The sequence below is a fragment of the Eurosta solidaginis genome, chromosome 4 (assembly GCF_040869045.1).
Source record: "Eurosta solidaginis isolate ZX-2024a chromosome 4, ASM4086904v1, whole genome shotgun sequence".
In the NCBI taxonomy this organism is placed as follows: Eukaryota; Metazoa; Arthropoda; class Insecta; order Diptera; family Tephritidae; genus Eurosta; species Eurosta solidaginis.
The window spans coordinates 461,157-483,833 of NC_090322.1; the positions used below are offsets into that span (position 1 = coordinate 461,157).

Consider the following 22,677-nt stretch of genomic DNA (forward strand, 5'->3'; position numbering starts at 1 on the left):
CAGAGGCGAGATTATTTGTTAATACAGCCCCATAGCTTTCTTCCCATCGCTAGCGTTTTGAAAAACCTACTACTTTGCTGTCCTCGCTGATGTGACACCAATCGCAATCATCATTCCCTGTGCTCCTATTCATACTTCTACCTTCTATGATCTAAATGGAATTGTAAGAGGTTTTAAGGGGGTTGATAAGCTTTATAGCCGTACAGCTTACGCAACGTCACCTACTCGAGGGAAATCCTGTTACAAATATGAAAGAATCATACAAATATTTAACAGGCGACCCCAAATTCCTCGCGGAACTAGACGTGGTGGCCAGATTGCCCAGAAGGTTCAAGGTAGTCATGTTGAATCGTTTCAGAATTGTCGGACTTGTACCTGAATAGTGCTTGTTACCGGAACGTGCTGGGCCCGTATAACATTAACGATCACTGACTGAAAACCATTTTCACACAAGCGATAACTATGCAAATGTCAAACTATTTCTAAAAATTTAAATAGGTTGTGGATCTAACAAGTAATTTGCTGGTTCGCATATGCCATTAATCCCATCCACCATTTCAGAGCTATTGTGATTTAAAAAATGAATTTCGATTACGGAACGAAACACGTAATATGGGCCCTGGATCTATGTTCGGTAATGGACCATAAACATCGAGAACACTCCTGAAAACCTTCGGCGCGTGTCTTTATCGCTCCAACAACAAAAACAAGGCCTTGTAAGCTGCGAGTTCTTTATGAGAGAAGTGTCAAATTCAATCACACTTTTTAATAAGCACACTTTGTTTACCACTTTCCGAACTCAGTGCTTTTTAATCATGGCGGAACCATACAGGTGGCGGAAATCAGCTTTTTTAATATGATTTGACAATTCCAACTTGGGTGTAGTACAATTTCGCCTTTAGTTCATCGGAATACAAAACCAAAGTACCTACATGGAATTTTTATTTATGTTTACCTATATGTATAACGTCCTGCTACGACCTTGCTTGGTTCCGCCATAAAGCTGATTTAAATAAGAAGGTTTATAACCGCTATATTCTTACTATTTACTAAACAGTATTACCGTTGTCCCATCCGTGACAGAAAAAGTAGTTATTCCAGATTTGGTACGTCCTTCCTTTATTTCTTTGTTATACAGTGTAGTTTTTAAAAGATACATTACACCAAAACAATATAAGAATTTGATAGAGAAATTAGTGGACGGTTTCTTGGCAAAAGTCTAGAACAGCGGTCGACTGGTAATACGCGTCTAAAAATATCAGTCTAATATACAGGTATGTTGTACATACATATCAGCTTGATCAGTTTATAGGACGGAAAGGCAGAGGTCATTGGTCATTTAATAATAAGATTTCAGGTACATTTACATGTACCACGGGCAGTCGCGCTTTCTTTCTGTAAATTATTGTTTAAACCATTTTACTTGGATTTGAAATATTCGAACATATGTACATATGTATGTATAATCTACATATCTATATGAATGTAGGTATGTATGTATCCGCTTTTTATCTCGATATACTAAAATGTTCATTTATGTCGATAAGTTTGTATCATACACAGGCTTTAGTGCAGTTACATACATATGTATGTATCCCTTGCTTTTTGTTAATCAAAGGTTTTGTCCAAAAAATGCTGACCCGATAAATCCTACCTGTGAAAGCGCAAAACTTAACTTTTGCATGCAAGTAAATACATAAGAATATATATGTACTTATGTATGTGTGTAAAAACAATAACGGCAAACATGTTGCTTCCTTCGTCTTAATTTAGGTATAAGTCAAGATCACGGAAGATCTTCCAACTGAGACGATGCTTACCTCGCTTTTGATTTGACCCATTATTACAACAGCAGTTTAATTTCAAAAACAGTAAATATCAAATAAATAAATTTTTGTTTAATATTTGAATCGCTAAATACCCAATATTTTAAAAATTGTGTTTTATTTGAGTAATATACTTAAAAACGACCGCATATTTGAAGCAGATATCACCGAGATGTAACGAAAGCTGTTAACGAACTAAAAGCCAACTTCATACTCCAAATTAACCAATTCAACTTCATCAACGTAAAGCATTGTGAATTCATACAAGTGGCCAGTGTTGCCAGGTGATGCAAAAAAAAAGAAGCTAGATTGGCAAAAAAAAGGTTAGAAAAGGCTAAATTTTGAAAAAAAGAAGCTAAAAAAAGGCCAGAAATTTTTTGGTTAATTCATAAAATTTTGTTTATATAAAAACTTATGAACATAACTTAAGCATAACTTCCTGTTTCAAAACATATCAGGCACATTTTCTTTGACTAGCACATGGAATTACTTTAAATGATTGCATATGTGTATATACATAAAAAAAATATTACAAACTAATTATTTATATAAAATATTCCCCGTCCGAAGAATTAGAAGAGCTTATGTCTGGGTATAAAGTTTGGCTATTTACCATAGATATGAGATCATAGCTAATTTCAAAGTCATTACAACATTTAATAAGCGTTTCAACGAGCATCTAATATTAAGCAGCGCATTAAACATTTTAATTTTTAGTTTGTTCCTTTGTTTTCAGAATTTTCATGCCACTAAAAACTCTTTCAACCTCCGCGTTACTGAGTGGTAATACTAAAAAACTAAATATGAATTCGACAAGTTCTAAAAAAGGAGGTTCGTTTAATGCATTTTTATGTTCTCGGACTTCCGACCAAAATTCCATCGTGGAGTGTACATTTTTCCATTGTATAGTTATAAGTTTTCGCCACTGCAGCTCTATTAATGCTATTTGACTTGAAGAATAACTATACTTCTCTTTTTCAAAGTAAGAAAATACATCTGGCTTTGAAATTTTAAACGAATTTTCAGCAGAAAAATAATTAATCTTTTGTAGAGAACTCATATTATTAGGTATTAGGTGTTCACAGGAACTATTGAAATTATTTTATTTTAGAAATTTTTAAAAATATATTCGGAGTAAAAAAGGCTAGAAAAAGTCACGAAGCTAAACACAAAATTTCGAGGCTAAAGGCAAAAAAAAAAGGCTAAATCTAGCCTCGAAAAGGCTAAACTGGCAACACTGCAAGTGGCGAATGTTTAAAAAAACATTCACAATAGTGAATAGCCTCGATCACCTGTTCAATCGCTTTCCGATTACTTACATCATTTGCTCAATAGTGTTTTTCGAAAATATTTGTAGACGACTGGTATTTTGCATTATTAGCATATTTTAAAATGTTCGGTTAACTGGCTGCTCATATTTTATCTATTAACCAAATTTTTGAAATGAATATAAATATATTAATACGTAGTCTGATTTGGGCAAATGCGCCATTCACGACAGCCATTCTCCCTGTCAGCTATTATTTGACAGGTAGGTATGGCAATAGAGAAATAGAAAGATTTTTCACTTGTATGAATTCACAATTACGTAAAGTTTAATGCATTGCAATTTCCCCTTGGACAAATACAAGGTGCGGTCAATCATTGGCTACATAATTACAACAAACATCGTATATTTTAAAATGTGACTCTTGTCAACATTTAAAATTCGTTTTATGTCATGTCGTATGTATGTAAATAGATCCGTAAGAAGTGCCATCCGTAAAAAGCAATAAAAAATCATTTATGAAACTGCTCCTACCTGCATTACTACCTTCTTTTTATTCATATTGCTGGTTATGTATGTACTTCCGCTTTAGTTTCTTTTGTTTAAAATAGGACTAGATTGAACGTGGCGATAGGATCATTCGTGCTTAATTTTCGTGTTCCTATGCAGGGTCGAAAAAGCGATCCTCATAAGTGTATGTGGCGGTATGTACAGGCGACTTTAATGTGGTCAACCTTAATTTTGAAATCAACTACACATGTATGTTAAATGCATTGTGAATTCATACAAGTGAAAAATCTTTCTATTCCTCCATTGCCATACCTTGCTGTCAAATAATAGCTGACAGGGAGAATGGCTGTCGCGAATGGCCAGAGAATGGAGGAAATGCTGGTTTTTTGCTCGCGGTTATTAAATTGAAGTGTCATTTGTGTTTCAAATCAGCTTTTCTTTTAAATGCTTATACAGAAAATCAGACTACATAGTAATATTCATTTCTAAAATCTAGTTAATAAATGAAATATGAGCAACCAGTTAAGTAAACATTTTAAAATATGTAAGTAATGCAATATACAGTGGTCTACAAAAATGTCTGAAAAACAAATGATTAAGGTAATCGAACAGCGATTGGGCAGGTGATCGAGGCTGTTTACTATTGTGAACGTTTTTTTCAAAAATTCGACTTCCCTTCAAAAAACGCGAGTACTCCATAAATAATGTAACGAATACTCCTTTGGGAGTATAGGAGTATTCCAAAACTAATCTGTATTCATACAAAAAATGTGCTCCAATTAACATTGCGATGTCCTAGGAGAGGAGTAGGTGATCCCACTCTCGCTTTGTTTGTGAGTATTCCATAGAGTACATACGTGAGAGTACTTTCCAAAGTACTTTCACTGTAGTACTCCATGGAGCACCCACAGAGGATCATATGCCAAAGTACTAAAGAGGAATTGTGTCGGAAAGAATTATCGGAGTGAATTTAATTTAAAATGAAGGTAAATGAAGAGGGGCAATACAACTTTTATATTTTTTACTACGAATATTCTTATGTTATTTAGCATTTGCGTGAATAAAGAAACTAATATTTCTCTATACTATAGTATGTATACATAAAACCAGCGCGCGGTTGCATTTTATCAGAGTTGCCATAGTAAAATTTTATTATCAGTTATTTGTATGCAATATTTTACTTTTGGCAACTCTGTTCGATCGTCATCGTGTCGTGATCACGGTCGTTAAAAAACGAGCAATGATCGGCTGATGGTGGTCCGCAAACGCGTTGCAAAGGAGTATTGTTAGAGTACTCCAACATGACGAAAATGAAACACGTAATCCAACAATTTTTGCAGGGTTGTATGAATCTCCAACAGTGTTGCCATTATGGTGCTTTTGGAGCCAAATCTATATTTTTTTGCGTTTAGGTCCATAAATTCCGGTTTAACTCTTAGCTCTTTTTTTTTGGCTCTTTTTAAAATGTTTGCTTCTTTTTGGCTCCAAATCTATTTCGGCAATACTTATTGTGAAGTTTGTAATGTGTTTATGTGTGTCGAATTTTTATTTTATTTTATTCGTTATGTATGATGTTGCAACTCGGTGCTCAACTAATAACAAAAACTTGAATCGATAAACTGTGCCATGAGGTTGTACATTTGCTTTTCCAGGTTTTGCAACAGCATAGTGTCAGCTTCTAAGAGTTTCGACCCTTTAACTTCAGATTATAATACATTTTTGTTCTCCCGTACCTTATTTTCATTATACCTTTAAAGAATATATACGAATTAAAGAAGAAGATAAATGTATAGACGAATTCATTGAAAGAAAGATACGTAACATATGTCGCGACTTCATAATTAAATTAATAGAGCAATGAAGGCAACGCTTGCCGCAAAATATAGAAACGCTTAGCAAAATAGATTTCTTTTCAGTTGAAAACACATTGAGAACTGTCATGATGGAATTATAGAAGGCGGCGCATTGCGCATGTAAACATTAGTTCAGCTGTTTTTTATGGGCAATTTTTACGTCATTTTCCTTCCTCAATTGTTTTCATATTTCACAAATGAAAAAACAAGTATAGCACTGATGAAATAACTAGGTTAGAAATGCAGTGGAAGAATATCTATCTCCAAAATTGGAAAAATGTGACTTAACTTTAAGTTTTTGGTTTGAGGTTAAAAAGAGTTTAAGAATGCGTTAAATGAAAACCGTTTCCGGGAGCTTGTAGATTTTGTGCTTATATTTCTTTTGCTTCCAATAAGTAGTGCTGAAGTTGAAAGATCGTTTTCAAACATGACTTTAATTAAAAGCAAACACAGAAACAAAATGATTTTTGTTATGTTGAATTCACTTCTGACAATAAGAAGTGGTCTTAAACGGCTAAATAAATGCTGTCAATACTTTGAAATAAACAATAACCTCTTAAAATTTATGAACACAAAAAGTATTTATGAATGTAGCAATAATAATAATTCATCTTCTAAGGACGAAATCATAGATTTTGAAGTCTAAGACCCTTCATACATATCTCATCCCAACATAAAATTAAATATCGCACGATACCTTACCGCCAAATGGCAAAACAAAAGTTAAAAAATAAAACGTATTTTTGTTGTTAAAAAATATAAAATGAGTTACAAAAGTTTATTGTACCTTTATTATAACTTTGTTTAAGTTTGATTTGAAATAAATGTGAAAACTTACATTGAAAAATATACATATGTATACTTTAGCTCTTTTTGCAACGGGTTTAGGATTTTCTTGAAGAAATTTAGCTCTTTCTAGCACTTTCTTTCTAGATTCTAGCCCCCAAGAAATGTTTTTCCTGGCAACACTGATCTCCAGTGGTTAAATGCATCGGATGTTCACTACAATTCAGCCCATTAAGCCCGATTACATTGAACACGGAGGCTACATACCACAATCAAACAAAGCTTGACGACAACCGACTTACCAAGTTTTGGCTACTTAATTATTTTGAATGCGCCAGCCACAAAAATAAATCATAGCAAACAAAAGCGAAATGCTTATAAAAATATTAATTACCTTAAAAAACGTCCGAAAGATTGATTTTAAATTTACTTGTTATTTACTTCTGTTTTAGTCAAAGCAAAGAGGATAAATACAATAAGAGCCGTCACTCGTTATTTTTTTGGCATTTACTCGATGTATAAAAATAACGAGTGACGATTCTTATTGTATTATCCTCTTTGGTCAATACAATAAGAGCCGTCACTCGTTATTTTGTGGCGAGTATCTCGCTGGAAATTGAAAAAATTGATGCCGAATGTTTTCTGAGAGAGACATTTTTAATTGTCTCGCATTTATCCATGCCGTATAGGCCCCTTGTGCAACTGTGCTTTTTGGAAAGAGAATTAAATTAATTAATTTAATACAGTCGAAAAATAAACACAAGTACCCCACGAAAATGTATAGAAGATATTTATAAATATCTCGCCCAAAAAAAAAGTAGCGACTACCTCTCAGTATACATCGAGTAAATGCCAAAAAAATAACGAGTGACGGCTCTTATTGTATTTATCCTCTTTGTTTTAGTTATCAAAGGCAAAAACCGTTTTTTTACATGTGTATACATCTACAAAACGCTTATCATCACTAAGTCAATGTTAGGAGACCCACCTAGCGGCAATTATTGAAGACTCTCGGCAGGGGCAAAATAACTCGTTACAAAACGGGTTGTGCTTAATAGCGGGGCTGAACCGGTTGCGATGAATCGTGGACACACACTTTTCGGTCATAGAAGTGGGGAATAGTATAGAGATAAAAGGGAGCGACACATTTCAGTTGCAACTGTGTATAATGCATACTGAAATTTAGCAGTACTTATTTTCAGGGCAACAATTTCATAACTGTAAAGTTATGTACTTAGCAGTCCATATAAAGTTTAAGTGCATATATGTAACATAAAAAGCAAACACAGCTAAAATAAAATCTGGCATCCTTTCTGTCGCATGCGAAAAATAGAATGAGATTTAATCTGAGCATTCGAGATTGATTATCGTAGCGAATTTTTCGATTCCAGTGAATGAAAATTACTATAAAAGCAATTTCACTCAAACGATAAATAAGAAACTTCCAGAAGATTCGTAAAAATAATAATAAGTTATGGATCTAATGAGTACTGGTAGCCCCCATTTTACATATTTCCCTAATCCGATTACCCATTTCAGAGACATTGCGATTTAAAAATAGATTTCGATCACTGATCGTATAACACGATATGGGCTCTGAACTCCTATTAAAAAATTTTACGATTTTGATGAAATTCTTTTTCTGTGTTTAAGAGAGCTTGAGTGGTTTAAATTAACAACAAATTTTGGAAAAGTGGACAAGCCACGCCCGAGGCAATACAAATTTCAGCTTGCCAAAAACTCCGAGTCTGCTTTGCTCAAACTCTTGATGTTCGAATGTATGTACTTTATATATTAATCTGTGTTAAATTTTGGAAAAGTAGGCGGTGCCACACCCTTATTAAGAAAAAGTTAAAGCGAGTCTGCGCAATTATTTTAGCAAGTATTCAATATTTTGCATTTTGGTGGTAGAGGAAATAGGAGTGGAAAAGGGAGGGAGTAGGCAGAGGGAATGGGCTTGAGTTTGGGAACGGAATAAATGGCATAAAGGATGAACAAGAAAAAGCAGGAGAAATAAAGGATAAAGTACGAGAGATAGAGTGAAGAAGGGAAGGGGAAGCTTGGCTCAATTTTTAAATGTAAGCAAACCATTTCTCGAGTATTTCAAAGTCTGCCGAATACGGTAGTATATAAGAAGATCTTCCGAATTTTTGTTTCATAGAATAAATTCCATAGACACTGTTGCACGGCACTAGAGTTTCTCCTCCAACTTTCGTCGTGCTACTTTTAATTTCTGCAAGATGTATTTTCGCTGAGAAATTTTTGATGACACAAATACACTCGGAGTGTTAACGCGATTAAGGTTATATCGAAAAGAGGAAAGACCGTCTAAATTAATGAAGTTTATGTAAAAAAAAATGTTTGAAAAAGTTAAATTAAGAGTTAAGGTCAAACTGAACGATTACACAAAATTTTCGAGTTTGACAGATAAGCGCGCTCTATGCGAGGCCAAAACGGATACAAGCATCTTTTTTACCTTCGGTGAGTGTCTTTATAGTTACAACAAGGAAGATGGCTAGGGTAACTCGGTACCCGGTGCCACGCCTCCTCACCCCTCTAACTAGAACAAGTAAGGAAGGTTAAGTTCGGGTGTAACCGAACATTACATACTCAGTTGAGAGCTATGGTGGCAACATAAGGGAAAATAACCATGTGGGAAAATGAACCGAGGATAACCCTGGAATGTGTTTGTATGACATGTGTATCAAATGAAAGGTATTAAAGGGTATTTTAAGAGGGAGTGGGCCATAGTTCTATAGGTGGACGCCATTTAGGGATATCGCCATAAAGGTGGACCAGGGGTGCCTCTAGAATGCGTTTGTACAATATGAGTATCAAACGAAAGGTGTTAATGAGTATTTTAAAAGGGCGTGGGGCTTAGTTCTATAGGTGGTCGCCTTTTCGAGATATCGGCATAAAGGTGGACCAGGGGTGACTCTAGAATTTGTTTGTACGATATGGGTATCAAATGAAATGTGTTAATGAGTATTTTAAAAGGGCGTGGGCCTAAGTTCTATAGATGGACGCCTTTTCGAGATATCGCCATAAAGGTGGACCAGGGGTGACTCTAGAATGCGTTTGTACAATATGGGTATCAAACGAAAGGTGTTAATGAATATTTTAAAAGGGAGTGGGCCTTAGTTCTATAGGTGGACGCCTTTTCGAGATATCGGCATAAAGGTGGACCAGGGGTGACTCTAGAATTTGTTTGTACGATATAGGTATCAATTGAAAGGTGTTTATGAGTATTTTAAAAGGGAGTGGGCCTTAGTTCTATAGGTGAACGCCTTTTCGAGATATCGCCATAAAGGTGGACCAGGGGTGACTCTAGAATGCGTTTGTACAATATGGGTATCAAACGAAAGGTGTTAATAAGTGTTGTAAAAGGGAGTGGGCGTTAGTTCTATGGGTGGACGCCTTTTCGGGATATCGCCATAAAGGTGGACCAGGGGTGACTCTAGAATGTGTTTGTACGATATGGGTATCAAATTAAAGGTATTAATGAGGCTTTTAAAAGGGAGTGGTGGTAGTTGTATATGTCAAAGCGTTTTCCAGATATCGACCAAAATGTGGACCAGGGTGACTCAGAACATCATCTGTTGGATACCGATATTTTATTTATATACATAATACCACGAACAGTATTCCTGCCAAGATTTCAAGGGTTTTTTATTTCGCCCTGCAGAACTTTTTCATTTCATTCTACTTAATATGGTAGGTGTCACACCCATTTTACAAAGTTTTTTTCTAAAGTTATATTTTGCGTCAATAACCTAATCCAAATACCACATTTCATCCCTTTTTTCGTATTTGGCATAGAATTATGGCATTTTTTTCGTTTTTCGTAATTTTCGATATCGAAAAAGTGGGCGTGGTCATAGTCCGATTTCGGCCATTTTTTATACCAATACAAAGTGAGTTCGGATAAGTACGTGAACTGAGTTTAGTAAAGATATACCGATTTTTGCTCAAGTTATCGTGTTAACGGCCGAGCGGAAGGACAGACGGTCGACTGTGTGTAAAAACTGGCCGTAGCTTCAACCGATTTCGCCCTTTTTCACAAAAATAAGTTACCGTCCCAGAATCGAAGCCCCTACCAAATTTCACAAAGATTGGTAAATTTTTGTTCGACTTATGGCATTAAAAGTATCCTAGACAAATTAAATGAAAAAGGGCGGAGCCACGCTTATTTTCAAATTTTCTTTTATTTTTGCATTTTGTTGCACCATATCATTACTGGAGTTGAATGTTGACATAATTTATTTATATACTGTAAAGATATTAAATTTTTTGTTAAAATTTGACTTAAAAAAAATTTTTTTAAAAGTGGGCGTGGTCGTTCTCCGATTTTGCTAATTTTTATGAAGCATACATATAGTAATAGGAGTAACGTGATTGCCAAATTTCATCATGATATCTTCAACGACTGCCAAATTACAGCTTGCAAAACTTTTAAATTACCTTCTTTTAAAAGTGGGCGGTGCCACGCCGATTGTCCAAAATTTTACTAATTTTCTATTCTGCGTCATAAGTTCAACTCACCTACCAAGTTTCATCGCTTTATTCGCCTTTGGTAATGAATTATCGCACTTTTTCGGTGTTTCGAAATTTTCATTTTAAATAGCGATCTGAGATGAGTGCTCAGGAACCTACATACCAAATTTCATCAAGATACCTCAAAATTTACTCAAGTTATCGTGTTAACGGACGGACGGACATGGCTCAATCAATTTTTTTTGATCCTGATGATTTTGATATGTGGAAGTCTATATCTATCTCGATTCCTTTATACCTGTACAACCAACCGTTATCCAATCAAAGTTAATATACTCTGTGAGTTCTGCTCAACTGAGTATAAAAATTACAACAGGAACAGACGAACTCGAATCGAGGTTTCATAATGCTTATACGGTCTTTTTTCTACGTATGAACGGAATCGTATGGATGCAAAAGTGACCGTAAAAATACGGTTATGTGTAGAGATGGGATTGTTCCCGTTATTTACCCTTTTTAACACGCTTATATTAGCTTCACTTGTATGTATGCTTGTTTGTAACCATACAAGTTAAATTCCAATTAGAATTAGTAATTGATGCAATTGGTTTATATTCTCTAATTCATTAAACAATTAGAAATAGTTCAACTAATTCCCATTAGATAATTGAAATTGTTTTTCTAATGGTAAATTTAAGTGCAGTTAGTTGCCATTAGCAAAAAAAAATTGGTTTACCTTTACAATTAGAAATTTAATTGACTTCTGCTAATGCAATTAGATATTCAATTAGCTCGAATTAGAATCAATTATTTATATTTATTTACATCATTATTCGTTCACTTCAATCATTCTTTGAAAAAAAATTATCTTTATCAAAATAATTGATTCTAATTCGATCTAATTGCATTAGCAGAAGTCAATTAAATTTCTAATTGTAAAGGTAAACCAATTTTTTATGCTAATGGCAACTAATTGCAATTAGATTTACCATTAGAAAAAAAATTTCAATTATCTAATGGGAATTAGTTGAACTATTTCTAATTGTTTAATGAATTAAAGAATTTCGCAAATGAAGGTTAATTAGCAATCATTAGCATTATCTAATCATTACTTAACATCTATGTTTGTAACTCTCTAGGCTAGGCGCGCAAAGGAGAGTTAGGCCCTCCTAGCGGCAATTATTGAAGACTCGCAGCAGTGGTTAAATAACTCGCTACAAAACGAGTTGTGCTTAATAGCGGAGACACGAACCTCTGTGCTACGGTGCTATCAAGATCAAATATCTAAGTGGATTGTAGATACTAAAACGGCACCATATTTGCGTGTTTTTTAGTTTTTTTAAACTATATTTATATTATTATGGGAAAATACCATTAATATTCCTTTTTTGTATCTGTTTTGGATATTATTATATTAAATTTTTTGAATTGGGACTGCCTCGAATTATAATTCAGTAATTGAAATTACAAATTTTGGTTTGGATTTTCTACAAAGTATTTGGAGTCAAAAATTAGTCCGAAAGGAGTCCAAAATTTGATAGCTTGCTCTCATTATGAGCTCATTTCGCAGTCTGAAGTGAATATATTTATCTTTTTCTGTCATCCGATATGATTTCTAGCAGGCTCATAACCAGCTCACATTTTGCGTATATGACTCATACACAGGCCTCTATCTGACGTCAATTATGGGCCTTATTGGCCCCCATATATGTATGTGATACTCCTATATTGCTACAATAGGCTAGGTACATTCCCAATCATCAGAGTGCCGATATATTGCTGTTTAAACGTTTTTGTTTTTGTATTCAATAATCGAATGTACCTAAATTAAAATTTTTTCTTGTCACACTTATGCTGCTACAATCACAAAAATTTTAAAGGCTGTCTCCCACTCAGCATTTAGATGATTAAATTTTGAATTTCCCTACATATAAATACAATTTGATTACTCTTTCTGACTAAATAATGAGTCATCATACAATTGAACCAAAATAATCATATATGAATACTTTTGATGATCAAAAACTGAAAAGCATTTTTCGATCACTTGTTGGAATCATTTTTGAAGTCCTTTGATGATTAAATTTTAATATTTCATAAAAACCAACAAAAAGAATAATCAAGTATGCTTACCTTTGAGGATCAAAAACTGAATATAATTTTTCAATCACATTTTGGAATCATATTTGAATCAAATTTGTTTACTTTAGGTGATCAAAAATGTATAATCATTTTTAATTCAGCTGAATCTTTTCTGACTCTATTTGTTGACTAAATTGAATGAATTTTATACTTGTTAAAATTTTACTTTTCATTAAAAATCTTATTTTTTTCACATACACACATCATGAAGTTCAGAAAAATTATGTACATATATCAAAATTTTATTATTAAGATATTATTCAAGCAAATATAATGCAAATGCTGCTCGATCGAAGATTTCCCCAACCATTTCTCCACCTTCGGCTTCCCAGAAAATACATAATATTTGGACAATACAAAGGTTGTGAGCTATTTGAACCCCAGGTAAGTGAAACTCTTGTCATATGTCTGGATATGTCTTCAACATCCCGTACTGTATCGTACTTTAAGATATTGACGATCATAGCTGATGTTGGATGTTATAGTCGCAGGTGTATATCGGTCAAGTTTATTTGCGAATCACCTTTGGTTCAAATAGCTAACTTCCGCTGATGAAATAAGATTACTATGTAGTATCTTATTTTGAGTGAGATATGAAGAATAAATACATCATAATCGCATTCAAAAATATCAACCAAAACGATTGAAACATGTTCACGAAAATAACTGTGAAAAGCGGTCAAATATTACTCTAAAACAATTAAAGCTCTATTTTACAATCCCAGCAAACACAGTTTCTAACGTTAGAGAAATATTGTAATTTTACATTAGAATTCTAATGTAGTTCTCTAATGCAATTCGAATCGAAAACTAGGTTAGAATTCGAATGTGAAACGATTCGAATAACACTAGAAATGCGATGTTATTATTATTGTCACAGTTGTCGATTATTTATTACACAAACAAAATAAAAATAGTGGAGATATTAAAAGCTGCGAATTAGGTTTTTTTTTTTTATAATAATAAATAATAGTAAGTGAAAATGAATCAAAAAACGTTAAAAAAGGAAAGCGAGTAGATTATTGAAGTGCTTGAAGTGAATGGCATGAAGAAAACGCTTCCTCATCCGTACCTCAAACCAACGCTGAGCTCAATCTTTAAATACGGTTTTAATTTATTATAATAGAAAAAGCCTCTGAAATATGTTCATTCTTAATACATACCCAACAAACATTTAGGTTAGAAAACGATTACAAGACGAATCGAATTCTAATGTATTTCTCTAAGGTAGAAGGTTAGAGGACGATTTGCGAAACTGTAGCGAATTATAGCATTCTCGACAAAAAGTGGACTTAGTTCTCGATATCGAGAAAAGGGTCAGAATTCTAATCGAATTCTAACGTCAAATTCTAATGAGTTTCTAATGAGAATTTTGAAGAGATGCGCAATTAAGTTCAATTATTTAAAATCAGCGAAATTTTCATTGTTTAATTATATCAAATACATCTATTTGTTTATAATCCTATGTGTCAAGAATGAACATATTTCAAAGGCTTTTTCTATTATAATAAATTAAAACCGTACTTAAAGATTGAGCTCAGCGTTGGCTTGAGGTACGGATGAGGAAGCGTTTTCTTCATGCCATTCAAATAACACTTCAATAATCTGCTCGCTTTCCTTTTTTAACTTTTTTTGATTCATTTTCACTTATTAGTATTTATTACTATAAATAAAAAAACTTATTTCGCAACTTGTAATATTTCCACTATTTTTATTTTGTTTGTATAACACTAATACGCCAATTACACGGCTCAAGTATCCTTGTGCCAATTACCAATTTGCATAAGGATTTGCCTGGTGTGTGCACTGGTTGCGCTATTTGCGCAGAGAACTGCGCTAAAATCAAAACGATTTTGATATTTACGCATGTCTGCAAATATTGCACATGCTTTTTTCTTCGTGTGTGGTGAATCTTACACAGTTTACCTGTGGTTTCTGATAATATAACATGAAAAATGAATATTGCGCAGTGCTGCAATGAGTTGAGCTAGTCTTGCAACTAAAATATAAAATTATAAATACAATGGAAAATAAACGCTTCTGGTGCGAGTTTTTCGACTTATACTGTGAATTACCAGCACTGTGGAAAATAAATAGTTTTTTTTTATACAATTAGTGCCTTTTTTATACAATCAAAACACATGTTTCATTTGTTGCGCTACATTAAAAATGAATATTGCGCAGTGTTTTTGTACCGTGTATGTCAAAATTTTCATTTGCACAAATTCCGTCGTTTTATATTTGCGCATGGCTTTTGTGTCATGTATGGGCCGTCTAAGAATGAGTGATCATGTCGTGCAAATAATCGATAACTGTGACAATAATCATAACATCGCATTTCTAGTGTTATTCGAATCGTTTCACAGTCGAATTCTAACCTAGTTCTCTAACCTAGTTTTCGATTCGAAATGCATTAGAGAACTACATTAGAATTCCAATGTAAAATTACAATATTTCTCTAACGTTAGAAACTGTGTTTGCTGGGATTGTAAAATAGAGCTTTAATTGTTTGTTTGCTGGGTAAAACCAAATAAACGTATTTGATATAATGAAACAATGAAAATTTCGCTGATTTTAAATAAAACTTAATTGCGGATCACTTCAAAATTCTCATTAGAAACTCATTAGAATTTGACGTTAGCGATTAGAATTCTAACCCTCTTCTCGATATCGAGAACGAAGTCCCCTTTTTGTCGAGAATGCTATAATTCGCGACAGTTTCGCAAATCGTCCTCTAACTTTCTACCTTAGAGAAATACATTAGAATTCGATTCGTCTTCTAATCGTTTTCTAACCTAAATGTTTGTTGGAATGATATCAAATATGAATAAAAAGCGTTTCGAAATAGGAATCATAAATGATTATTCAAAAATAATCACATTTAATCATATTCATTGCTAATAGAAAATGCTCGCAATGTGTTTTGAATTCGAAATCAAAACAAGACAGTCTATAAAATTTTTGTGATTGTAGCAGCATAAGTGTGACAAGAAAAAATTCTAATTTAGGTACATTCGATTATTGAATACAAAAACAAAAACGTGTAAACAGCAATATATCGGCACTCTGCTGCTTGGGAATGTACCTAGCCTTTTGTAGCAATATAGGAGTATTACTTATATGGTGACAAGAAAAAATTTCAATTTAGGTACATTCGAGTATTGACGTTTAAACAGCAATATCTCGGCGCTCGATGTTTGGAAATGTACCTAGCCTTTTGTAGCAATATAGGACAATTACATATGTATATGCATTTAATGTACATTTTTATCCCGCTGATACGTTAATTTTCGAACAGAAAATTCTTCTAAATTTGAACGTTTTTAATCATCTTGGGGTATGATATTTAAATATTTTTTGATCAATATTTTCAACAAATGCTGGCTGGGCTTGTTTTGATTTCGAATTCAAAACACATTGCGAGCATTTTCTATTAGCAATATAGAAAGAAGTATTACATATATGTTGACCCCATAAACCGCTAATTTTGAATTCTTTAACGCCTTTATTTCCGGGCGTTTAGGAAGAGTTGGGGGCATATCCGAGGCGAAATATGTAGAGAAGAAAATCCTTAACTTTGATAGCTTTGACCCACTGCTAGCATCACTTATTAGCTAATTTACTGAATTATTTAATCGGCCTGTTACTTATCGAACAAGTATAATGTGCTTGAATCAATATTCTTATACGCAACCACATTTCAAATAAACAAATTCTTATATATTTTTATTACATCTACAATTTATTGCGATTGTAAAACTGCAACTCAAATTATTACAGGATAATAATAAAAACTTCATTTATAAGGTTATTATATCTAATAACTAGCATATTAATTATGTAGTTCTGAAAAGCTTGATAAGCTACATAAACATCATAGTAGTTCAAATATGTGAATGTATTGAAATCCTTTTTAGTTCAGTAGTGGAATTCTCTAACTTTTAAATATGCGATTTTTCGAGATTACTTACGATTTTTCGATTGCGATAACCACAGTGTTTTTCGCACAATCTAGTGAACGCAAGCTCAAGGTATGATTATATTTAGCTAAGATGGAATAAGTGCCTTCAAAGATAACTCCACTAACAACATTAAACAATATTCTACTATTCCGAGAAAATAGTTAATCATAGGTTAATGAAAATCGAAAAATATGGTTACTGAATACCAAAATTCCTTAAAGTTATCGATTCATTAATATAGCGCTGCGAACATCCTTAAAAAAGTTTGGCAATTCCACTGCAGGGAAAACTAAAATATAATGATATATAGTCCATGCTTAGGTCAAAATAAACAAATATTCCTCTCAATATAAAAATTTAAATTAAATTTGCATATTTTTTACATGGGATTATGAATTGGTTTCTCAAATCAGATAGTATTGATAATTCGCTGATAATGAAAATGAATGCAGACTCTAAAGTCATCCGCAATTTAATTTGTGTTACTTCTTCAAATTTTCTTAGTTTTCACTCAACGAGCTGTTGCTTACATGTAGCATGGTACGGCACTTTGACAATAGTGAATTTAGTTTTCGGTAAATTGTCTCCAAGAATGGACTCAACCTTGTCTAGTGGTAATATTTCAATTTGTGGGACGTCACTGGACACTGCTTCCTCTTTAGCGTTTTCCCTTTCTTCAATATCGTCATCTTCATCAGTAGGCGGTGCTCCAGGTACTGGTTTCAGCACCGGGATACATTCATCAAAGTGATGTTTTTCTTTTTTAGTCGATTCTTCACATTGATCTACATATAAAGCAGTGACGCGGAGCAATTCTACAGTTACACCCCATGTGAATACACTTAATGTATTAGCCACTTGTTGTACGGCATTTAAAACAATATGATTTGTTGTCGCTGATTGGGAGATGTATGTCGGAATGATTAAAAGTTTACGAATGTTGGTACAAAGTTGTAATTTCTCATCAAATCCTGACTTAATATCGAAGTTTACAAGTTCCAGCTGTAGAAGTTGCTCCAGTTGCACTACGGCATCCAATATTTCTAATGTACAACAGCTTGTTTCCTGTCCATTCTCAAGACGCAAACGGCACAGATTTTTCAATTTTGGAAGTACAACACTTGCAAAAGTGGAACCAAAGTCGCCACATTCTCCCAACTCCAGAGAATTTAGATTCACCAATTCACCAAGTACTTCTACGCCTTTAGAACCCAAACCACGTATAGAAGTTAAGGATAATTGATTCAGATTTGTTAGAGCTTGCAGTGATTGTAAGTTGCCTGTTATAACGCTAGGTTCACATGTACGTAGGCGGAACTCTTCAAGTTTTGTTAGCATTCCAACATGCTCTAGGCAGATAGAGTCATCATTAACGGCGACTGCGTTTAATATACGCAAATTCTTGTTGCTTTGAAATAAACTTTCAACAATGCGAGCTGAACAACGGCATAAATCGATGATTTCCAATGAGCAAACTGTTCCAATATGTTCACAAAACTCTTGCCACATTTCTTCGCCACGTGTACTAGACACCAACATTTTTCTAAGATCTAAATGTTTAGTTTCACCGCGACGAAGGGCAGCAGCAAAACCAGCCCAACTACTAACCCTAGAGTTTTTCATTCGAACAGTTTGCCATAACGATGTGTCCTTAGCAGCGAGATGCCATAATTTGCACACTGACGCTGCTCTGGGACGTTCCTGAAAGATGATATTCAGTTTTATATGGTTTATCTAAATTTTCTAATTATTCAACTCACATGTATTTTCAAGTATTTAAGGATACACAGTAATGCATCGTATGCAAAAGATACATTCGCGAAGAAGTTCGTAGCAAAAACTTTGTTTGATTGATCTGAAACAATCTGAATTGATGGAATGCCATGTGAAGAAACAGATGCATCCAAGGACAGAGTAGATGGTTTCCGATTATTGCGAATACTTTCATTGATTTGTTTTAAATCATTTTCAATATCGCTGACGTGCCTATAAAATAGAAATAAATAAACAAGTTGGAACTCAGTCATAATAGATTAAATGTGCGATTTCTCTCGCTCTCGTATTATGAGATAGGATGAGGAATTAGGACAAGATTTCTGGGACAATACATTCGCACACACTCACTCAGTTGTGGGAGCAATAGGTTTGGCAACCATCACATACTTTTTTCCTTTTACTACTGCAATTGTTTGAGGATACTTGTTTTCAAGTCGAATAGGACGTACGGTGGATGGCTTCGGTGCTGTCACAAGTTTTGTCCCAGAAGATGTTTCCATTCCCGGTAAGCAAGCCTATAATATCAAATAAAATATATAAAGTGCGAAAAGGCGAACAGAACCTAATTAATCACCTCGCAAGTGTATTCACGTCCTTTAGTCTGGGATATTTCACCAGCAACACGAAAGTCGCTATTCGAACGGTTTAAGCCAACACACTCGTGATGGAATAAGCAAAGACATTTAATACATTTCAGCTGAGGAACTTGTCCAGGTGCACTCGAACAATTTATTGTACACGGATCTAGTGTTGAACGGGAATTGGTATTCACCGATCCTGCCTTGGCTTGGACCGATGGATTCGCTATGGCGCCTCCCCTTAAAACCAGATGTTATAAAATCAAATCAAATTTGCCAACGTCTTACATAAATCAATTAAATACTACTCAAATCTAAATTATAACTATGGCATTATCTGTAAATTGCGCGACTTAAAACTGTTTGCAAAATGGCATATAATACGAGTTTTTTTTGGGTTTTTCATAAATCGTAAACGATTACGGTTTACAGAATAGGTTGAAAGTCAATTTATCTTTGCTCGAAAAAGAAAAAGCGGTACAATTTACAGATCATGTCGAGAGATTTAAAAATGAAAAATTTAAACAAACATATGTATAAGAAATAAGGATAACTTCGACAACTTAATAAACTGTGGAAATACATGGCATGAATACCGTGAACACAAAAATACTTTTAGTGAATTTGGAAACGCGTGATATGAATGAGAGCGAGACATTTAATGGCCCATAACATCTAAGTAAAAGTGATTTTCATGTAGTGAATAAGTATGTACTCACTTTTTAATTTTACTACTCTTTTGGCTGGTGCCACTACTGGAACTTGCATGCCGACTACTTGGTGGTGTTCCGGGAGTCGAAGTAACCGCGATATATTTATTCGAAGCAGTGCCACTTAGTAAAGCATTATTCACTTTAAGCGCTCGAGTGGGTGTCCATCCTTGTGGAGGTGGACTGGCACCTTTAGGAGCCTTAGGCTTAGATATTCGCTTGCCGATACTGGTAGGTGTAGGCGCTGCAGCAATTGCAGCGGCAGCCGCAGAAGCTCGAGTAGACTGTTTTGCACTGCGAACTATTTCAAACTCGGGTCCAGCACCAAGTGGCTCTCGACTAAAACTGAAATGATCTATTGTCAGATCGCCTTCAAGTAGAGGTATAATATCACTGCGAGTACGCAATTTCTTCCCTCCAGGTGTAATGAAATACACGTCAGCTTTTTCTCTACTCGTTTCCATATTTGCACGCCATACAAGTTCACGCTTCCAACCAAAATCAAATGGCTTTTTGTAAAATTCATCTTGGGCTGATATGGGCTTCTTATCTACCATTACAATTTGCGGTAAAGAATTTGTTCCGCATACATTTTTTAACATAACATTTGAATCAGATTCGATATCTTCATTGTCTGCTACAATATGTCCAGAGAGTGGCTCAGCATTATTTTCTTCCTTTTTTTTCTTTTTCTCTCCATCGGCATGTGATTTTGGAGATTTTGCTGATGAGGGTTCATTGGAACACTAAAATTAAAAAAAAAAAATCCCATTTTGACAAGTGTTTATGTTTATAAAAGAAGGGAATGAATGTTAAAGAATATGTACCTTTATTTATATGCATGTATGTGCATGAAAGCACGTTTGAATAACTTACTTGTTTTAGTTTCTTTATCGGAACTGGAGGTGAAATGTTCCTTTTTACTTCAACTTCTTCAATATTTTCAACTGATGCTTTTAAGAAAAATGCCAAATCTGCTTTTATGAATTTAGCTTCTCCGCTCTGATCATCAAATCCAAGCAAGCATTCATCCGATCCAGATCGCCGAATATCATACCTTTTGCGTTTCAGTGATGTATTAATTGCGTGTATTTTCATCATTTCCTTTTCTACCAAATTCGTTGGTACAGACGAACCACCATCAAGACTATCTTCATCATCGGAACCAGACACTTCTAACTTTAATGCCAACTCTAATGAGACCGAATCATCGTTTTTATATTCGGAATGTTCTTCTGTGGTAGCTTGCATCATTGATGATTCCATTTTAGGCGAATCTATTTTCTCAACTAATGCAGTAGACTTCGTATCATTACGTCGTCCAAGGTGGCTGGCTGTACGAGCACCGCCATTCTCTGCCAACCAGCGTGGTGATGAAGCCCGAGTAACTGGCGTATTTCTAGTTGCCGCTGCAGCATCATCCACCTCCATTCTAATATGATGAAAACTTTGCTTCCTTTTAGGTGAAATTTTCGCAATATTTCTGGCGCTACCGCTTTATTTCCAAATTATGTACCTTATTGTCGTTTTGCTCCAACAAAGGCAATATTTGACGTTTTCTTTGCCCGCTTTTTCCACTAATATTAGGTTAGGTTTTGTTAGCGACGTTCCGCTTTTTGTTCACTTTTTCACTTTAGTTTAATAGTGTTATACTATTATACTTGATTTTAGTACTTAACGTTGATATATTTATAGCAATTTGGAAATTTTATAGACTGATTTAAACAAACAAAATAAAACATTTTATGCACATTATTGATGCTAGGCAAAAAATAAACGGTTCAATAAAATTTACGCTTCTTGTTGTTTTCCGACGCTTCTTTGCAGTGCTACCATAGAGTCTAAAATATATATAATGATAAAAAGGAGTTACCAGTGTGAAGATGCTGAGCATTGCCATACCTACCAAAACCTGTGTAACCAATGCACCAATCTATCAAAAGTAAATGTACTAAACCAAAATCATATATATAGGCGCATAATCATAGTCAAAATAAAATAGGTTTTAAATTTAGTTTCAGCTTTTTTGACAGATAGCTCATAGAAAATTATGTCAAAAAGCTGCAACTAAATTTTAAATCTATTTTATTTTCACTATGATTATGCGCCATAATGTATTGCAAATGCATTAAATTAAATGTGTGAATAGTGGTAATGGCAAAGAGGATAAATAAATAAGAGGCACCAGTCCGCTACGAGTGGCGAGTAACTCCCTGGAAATCAAAAAAATTCAATGTCTAATGTTTTCTGTGAGGGACATTTTTAATTGTCTCGCATTTATCCATGCGGTGTAGGCACCTTATGCAAATGTTATTTTTGGAAAGAGAATTAATTAGTTAATTAAATAAAGTTGGAAAAATAAATACAAATACCCCACGAAATATACAAAAGACATTTATGCACATCTCGCCCAAAAAAACCTGCGGCGAACAACATTACGCAAAGTACAAGTGGCGTCTCTTATTATATTTATCCTCTTTGGTAATGGGAGAAGAAATACCCTTTCACATACCAATTTCGGGTAGAATTGTCCATTTGCCTTGCTAAAATAGATATGTAGACATTAGCATGATGAGCTGCTGGTATTTCTGCTGCTCTTTTGTTGTGTTGACAAAGAGGATGAATATAATAAGAGACGTCACTTGTTACTTTGCGTAATGTTATTCGCTAGGGTAATCGCAGTTTTTTTTTTTGCGAGATGTGCATAAATGTGTTCTATACATTTCGTGGGGTATTTGTATTTATTTTTCCAACTTTATTTAATTAACTAATA

General features: G+C 34.1%; 3 protein-coding genes across 6 annotated transcripts in view; 1 reads left to right on the forward strand and 2 right to left on the reverse strand.

Annotated features, from left to right (window-relative positions):
• Positions 1-2,041, reverse strand: part of mdu (meduse) — a 33,789-nt gene extending 31,748 nt beyond the window's left edge. Inside the window, exon 1 of one of the 2 annotated variants that reach the window (XM_067779271.1) lies at positions 1,821-2,041. In XM_067779271.1, the coding sequence (XP_067635372.1) occupies positions 1,821-1,841 (21 nt within the window). In that variant the 5' untranslated portion in view covers positions 1,842-2,041. The remainder of the gene's footprint in view (positions 1-1,820) is intronic. The other variant, XM_067779272.1, reaches the window with a different exon arrangement.
• Positions 2,042-8,366: 6,325 nt separating this feature from the next.
• Positions 8,367-22,677, forward strand: part of vex (somatomedin B and thrombospondin type 1 domain containing protein vexed) — a 71,496-nt gene continuing 57,185 nt past the window's right edge. The window contains exon 1 of the mRNA XM_067779274.1: positions 8,367-8,723. Within this exon, the coding sequence (XP_067635375.1) occupies positions 8,600-8,723 (124 nt within the window). The 5' untranslated portion in view covers positions 8,367-8,599. The remainder of the gene's footprint in view (positions 8,724-22,677) is intronic.
• Positions 16,592-21,730, reverse strand: LOC137248371 (uncharacterized). Of its 3 annotated transcripts, none has more exons than XM_067779254.1 (6): positions 20,781-21,730; positions 19,914-20,650; positions 19,191-19,434; positions 19,004-19,131; positions 18,601-18,826; positions 16,592-18,541 (listed from the first exon to the last, which is right to left on the reverse strand). In XM_067779254.1, the coding sequence occupies exons 1-6, from the start codon at positions 21,333-21,335 to the stop codon at positions 17,348-17,350; spliced, it is 3,084 nt and encodes a 1,027-aa protein (XP_067635355.1). In that variant the 5' UTR covers positions 21,336-21,730; the 3' UTR covers positions 16,592-17,347. The 3 variants fall into 3 exon arrangements, with proteins under 3 accessions (XP_067635355.1, XP_067635354.1, XP_067635356.1); XM_067779253.1 differs by having other exon boundaries at positions 18,965-19,131; XM_067779255.1 differs by lacking the exons at positions 19,004-19,131; positions 19,191-19,434.